The sequence below is a fragment of the Diceros bicornis genome, chromosome X (assembly GCF_020826845.1).
Source record: "Diceros bicornis minor isolate mBicDic1 chromosome X, mDicBic1.mat.cur, whole genome shotgun sequence".
Taxonomy (NCBI): domain Eukaryota; kingdom Metazoa; phylum Chordata; class Mammalia; order Perissodactyla; family Rhinocerotidae; genus Diceros; species Diceros bicornis.
In genome coordinates this window covers 71,246,824-71,252,324 of record NC_080781.1, presented here as the reverse complement: position 1 = coordinate 71,252,324, position 5,501 = coordinate 71,246,824, and the positions used below count along the sequence as shown (strand labels likewise).

Below are 5,501 nucleotides of genomic sequence, written 5' to 3'. Positions count from 1 at the left end.
AACCGAATCATAGAGGATATACACTCGGTGGTACCAAATCCTTATACTTTGCTTGCAACTTTATCTGGAGACTTTTGCTGGTTTACAGTTCTGGACTTAAAGGATACCTTTTATTGCATACCCTTAAGTCCTGAGTCCAGGAACTGTTTGCCTTTGAATGGGATGATCCAGAGACTAATGTAAAACAACAATATTGTTGGATGGTACTCCCACAAGGATTTAAAAATGTGCCCACCATCTTCGGGGAAGCTTTAACCAAGGACTTAAGGGCTCTCCAGTTAAGCGAAGGAGTCTTACTCCAATATGTGGATGACATACTGATTGCTAGTAAAACTAAAGAAGCCTTAGACCAAAATACAATCCTTACTTTAAACTTTCTGGCAGAACAGGGATACACAGTTTTTAAGAGAAAAGCACAAATTTCTCAACCAACTGTAAAATACTTAGGATTTGAGTTATCAAAAGGACAAAGAAACATTGCCAGATCAAAGGGAGGCATTAGCTAGGGTGGCTCTGCCCACCACCAGAAGATAGTTGCAAGTGTTCCTGGGCATGGCAGGATTCTGCCATGTCTGGATCCCTAAGTTCGGACTGATAGCTAAGCCCCTCTATGAGGATCTCAAGGGTGGAGATAATGAACCCCTTAATTGGACTGGAGAATGCCATAGAGCCTTCCAAATCATTAAAGAGAAGCTGCTTACCGCACCTGCTCTAGGCCTTCCAGACATTCAAAAGCCGTTTGACCTGTTTGTCCATGAGAAGCAAGGAGTTAGCCTCAGGGTGCTAACCCAGAATTTGGGTAACATGAGAAGGCCTGTTGCTTACTTCTCAAAACAGCTGGATATAGTGACTAAAAGATGGCCAGTCTGCCTGAGGGCAGTAGCAGCCACCTGTGACCGGTTACAGGAGGCAGAAAAGTTTACTTTGGGTCAGCCCACTACTGTGCACACCCATCACAGTGTACTTTCTCTTTTGGAACAGAAGGGAGGATACTGGCTCACCTCTGGGAGGCTAGGAAAATATCAGGCCACACTACTGGACAACCCAAATGTAAAATTAAAGGCTGTATCCACCCTAAACCTAGCCACTTTGCTTCCCACTACAGCAGGAGAACCTGTCCATGAGTGTATCAGTTGAAGGAGTTTATTCTAGCAGACCTGACCTGACTGACCAGCCTCTGGAGAATCCAGATATAGAAATGTTTACTGATGGGAGCAGCTTCATGGACCACGGACTTCGAAAGGCTGGGTATGCAATAGTAACTCACCAGGAGGTCCTAGAAGCAGAAGCCCTCCCTCCAGGTACATCTGCCCAAAAGGCAGAACGCATAGCCCTCACGAGAGCCCTACATCTTGGAGCTAAGAGAAAGGTAACCATTTATACTGATTCTAAGTATGCCTTCTCTGTCGTGCATGCACATGGGGCTATATGGAAAGAGAGAGGTCTACTAACTTCAGGAAGAAAAGAGATTAAACATGCAGAAGAGATACTGGCCTTGTTAGATTCTGTTATGATGCCACAAAAAGTGGCCATAGCACATTGCCTGGGCCACCAAAAGACTGATAGTTATATAGCTAAAGTAAATAATCTGGCTGATCAGGCAGCCAAACAGGCAGCCAGAACAAAAACCCCAAATCCTAAGGCCCTAGCACTCATCCCAAGTATGGATTTGTCCCTGTTTAAGCCTCAGGATTCAGAAACGGATTTAAATAGAGCAGAAGAATGGGGATTTCATACAGACTCTTGAAGGTCAGATGGTAATCAGTACCAAACAACTAAAGAAGGCTGGATTTATAATGAACAGGGACTAGTGCTTATACTTGAGCACTTAATGGAAGAAATCATTGCTCACTTGCATCAGGGAACCCATTATGGGAGAGATGCAACCTACCATTGGCTACAAAAGTTTATTGTTGGTCCACAAATGCAAAGAACTATCCAGAAAGTAGTAAAAAACTGCTTGATTTGTGCCAGAAACAATCCCCAAACCGGACCACCACCAATAATCCAAGGGGTGCAAACCCAAGGGACAGAACCAGGAGATGATTGGCAAATAGACTTTACTGTTATGCCAAGAGCCATGGAAAATTATAAATATTTGCTGGTATTTGTGGACACCTTCACAGGATGGGACGAAGCCTTTCCGTGCAGGACAGAAAAGGCTTCTAAAGTAACAAAAGCCTTACTAAGGGAAATTATCCCTCATTTTGGGCTGCCTCTTTCAATTCAAAGTGACAACGGAGGAGCTTTCATAGTCAAAGTAACACAAGAGTTTTCTGGAGCCCTCAGGATACAATGGAACTTACATGCTTCATGGAGAACTCAGTCCACAGGAAAGACTGAAAAGATGAACCATACCTTAAAAAAAACAATTGCTAAAATATGCCAGGAAACTAACCTAACATGGGATAAGGTCTTGCCAGTTGCCCTGCTTAGTGTAAGAGTAGCCCCTAGAAGTAGGCTTCAATTAAGCCCTTATGAAATGTTATACGGGAGACTTTTCCTTAAGACTAAGTATTATTGCAATCTTGAAGATGGTCATGTTGTAAAAGAATTGGATGCTATAAAATGTGTACAGTCTCTAGGTGCTACTTTATCTGCTATACATAAATATGCCTGTAGCCGATTAATGTTTCCTACCGACATTCCTCTGCATTGCGTAAGCCCATGGGATTGGGTCCTCCTCAAGACTTGGAAAAGTCAACACCCTGAGGACAAATTGCAGCCTAAGTGGGATGGACCCTATGAAGTCCTTCTGGTTACACATTTTTCAGTAAAATTATAGGGAGTTAAGCCTTGGGTACCCCACTCACGAGTAAAAATAGCACTCATTTCCAGCCAGGACCTTCAGCATCCTCTTTATAATTCTCAAGCAGGTAACGCTCTTTGTGGATAGCAGGAGACAGAAAGACCAAATCATCTGAACATTGGGTGGGCATGGAGGCCTACAGCCAGCAGTTCTACCCGAGAGTATTCCTGTGAGCCTCTAACTGATCTTAAGTTACTTTTCAGAAAACGGAACAAAAACTGAGGAAACTCTTGGGTCTCCAGGTACCAGGCTCAGTGGGTTTCAACTCCTTTTCTGACACCTGACTTCAACTGACCAATACAAATATCTTCAAACCAGGATGAGAAGAAGATGACATCTGTTGTAGACAGCTGTCCCAAGACTCCGGACCAGGCCTGTATTCTTAAACTTATATCTCTTCATTTAAATCCTTGTGAAGTTTAGACTCTATATAATTGATGAACAATTAATTTCTAGATTGCCTTACTTTTTATAGATTAGAACCTGATTATGAAACCCTTTTGATTAATCACAAAAATGTCATTTAAGATTTTCCTGATACCATGTTTGTTTTTCCAATCCACATCTGAATGGGCCTCTAATGGCAATGTTTTTTTAAAATGGGCTCACTCCTTTGCCACACACAAAAATCAGTCCAATTGTTGGATATGCGGCCAACTTACCCTTTCTAGTACACCTGGGTTACCTTGGTGGGTTTCTCCCTTACAAGGTACGGACTGGAAAGCTTTAAAACAGTTTATTATGATGGAAAGATCTAATATCCATAGTACATCCAATATTACTAATTATGATCCTGAAACATGGCCAATAGCCCATACTGTTAATGATACAGGGCATGGCTACTCTTTGTCTCTTACTCATACTATGCAATTATCCCAAGAACTTGCAAAGAAACAAAAGAAGATAGATAATTCTGCGAGAACTATGGGAGGTTTTACACAAATCTGGGATGGATATGTTTGGCTTACTCCTAGTTATGGATCTTTAATTGCACCAGTACCCTTATGTTGGGAGCAAAGAAATCATTCCAAACAAAATTTTCTGAATTGCACTCGAAATATGGGATGGATACCCCCTGAGTCATGCCAAAATACTATCATACTTAAAGAAAGTGATTGGTTTGGAACAGACTGGTCTTGGTGGCCAGGCATTTACTGGGTGGCTCCTAATGGAACTCAATGGTTATGTGGAACAAACTTCTGGCCTTGGCTACCACCTGGATGGCTAGGATGTTGCACCCTGGGTTTCCCTTGGATGCAAGGAAGGATTTGCCCTGAGCTAACATCCATTGCTTATCTTCCTCTCCTTAAGGCCAGATGGGCTCATTCAGTGTTCCACTGGTATGACCACCTAACGGCTATATTTGCTCCTTCCATGGGGCTAGAGGATGTCATAATACATGTAGAAGCTCTGACTACATTTACTCAACAAGCCCTTAACGATAGTCAAGCAGTAATAGCCTTGTTAAATACTGAAGTGTCTTTAATGAGGAAGGCTGTCCTTCAAAATAGAATGGCTTTACGTATTCTAACAGTCTCCCAAGTTGGTACACGTGCAATTATTGGGACTGAATGCTGTGTCTATATACCTGATGAATATTCCAATGTGTCATCCCTCTTAAAGCACATGAGAAAGCAAGTGAATGCCTTGAGCGATCCCACACCCGGTCTTGATTTATTTGGTTGGCTTCCCTCAGGTAGTGATTCCTTTTTGAGATCCGGATTACAATTTCTATTTCTATTACTTCTTGGAATTCTTGTAGTAGTCATAATATTCAAACTAATTACTGTTTTCTTTACTCAGTGTTGTAAGACTAGTATACAAGCTAAAATAATCATGGCTCAACAATTCAAGATGATCGATCAATTTTATGACTCTAGATGAATTTCTCTTACTGATAAAGCTTAAGAACTTATTTTAAAACTAGTCTTTCTATAATTGTAGACAATGTAATCATGAAGAGTCACAAAAAGCGCATGTACAATGCTTGTGCAACAATCTAAAAACATATAAAGAGCTTCCTCTGTTAATATGTGTGTGTGTGTGTATATATATATATATATATATATATATATATATATATATATACTTGTCTGCTATTTCCCCCCAACGTGGATAACTAGGCAAACCAATGGGATAAAAGCCTAGCACCGAGGGACTTGAGGGACCCAGGGCAGGCAGCAACCACCCTGACGGCAAGGGACGATATTTTGACCATCAATGCTTTCTATGGAAAGATTATCAAAGAAGGGGAAAAATGATAAATGGAGAGCAATAGGATATATTAGAATATATGAGGGAGCCATTTGGTTTAAAATTAATTCAGCCTAACCCAGTTTTTTTTACAAAAAGACCTGACTGGCCTGTCGAGCAGGCTTTGTACGTCTGCTTTAAACATTTACAATGCTCCAAAGCCAGGATAGGGATGACGCCTTCCCTCTCACCCTGGCATCTCTTTATAAATAATAATTTCTTCCCAATGAGGTATGGTTGTACTTACTAATAGGTCCTTTGGTGATGGTCTTGTTACATCTTCTGTTCAGGGTCAAGATTCTTAATTCTCTTGCCAACTCTATTCCCAGAGACCCAAGTATATCAATCCCTCCAGGAATAATGCTCTGGAACTTGTGAGTAGTTACAATTATAAGCTGGTCCTTCCTCAAGCCCTTGTTAGGCCTACGCCCCTTACCAG

The 5,501-nt window shown here is 41.4% G+C and overlaps 1 protein-coding gene across 1 annotated transcript; it reads left to right on the top strand.

Annotated features, from left to right (window-relative positions):
- The first annotated feature begins 1,198 nt into the window (after positions 1–1,198).
- Positions 1,199–1,747, top strand: LOC131400298 (ribonuclease H-like). Its single transcript, XM_058535083.1, has one exon. It carries the CDS (start codon positions 1,199–1,201, stop codon positions 1,745–1,747), a length of 549 nt encoding a protein of 182 aa, XP_058391066.1.
- The last annotated feature ends 3,754 nt before the right edge of the window (positions 1,748–5,501 follow it).

What these genes read in the sequence shown, in the direction of transcription:
- LOC131400298 (XM_058535083.1), top strand. Translation starts at nt 1,199, where the DNA reads ATGTTTACTGATGGGAGCAGCTTCATGGACCACGGACTTCGAAAGGCT.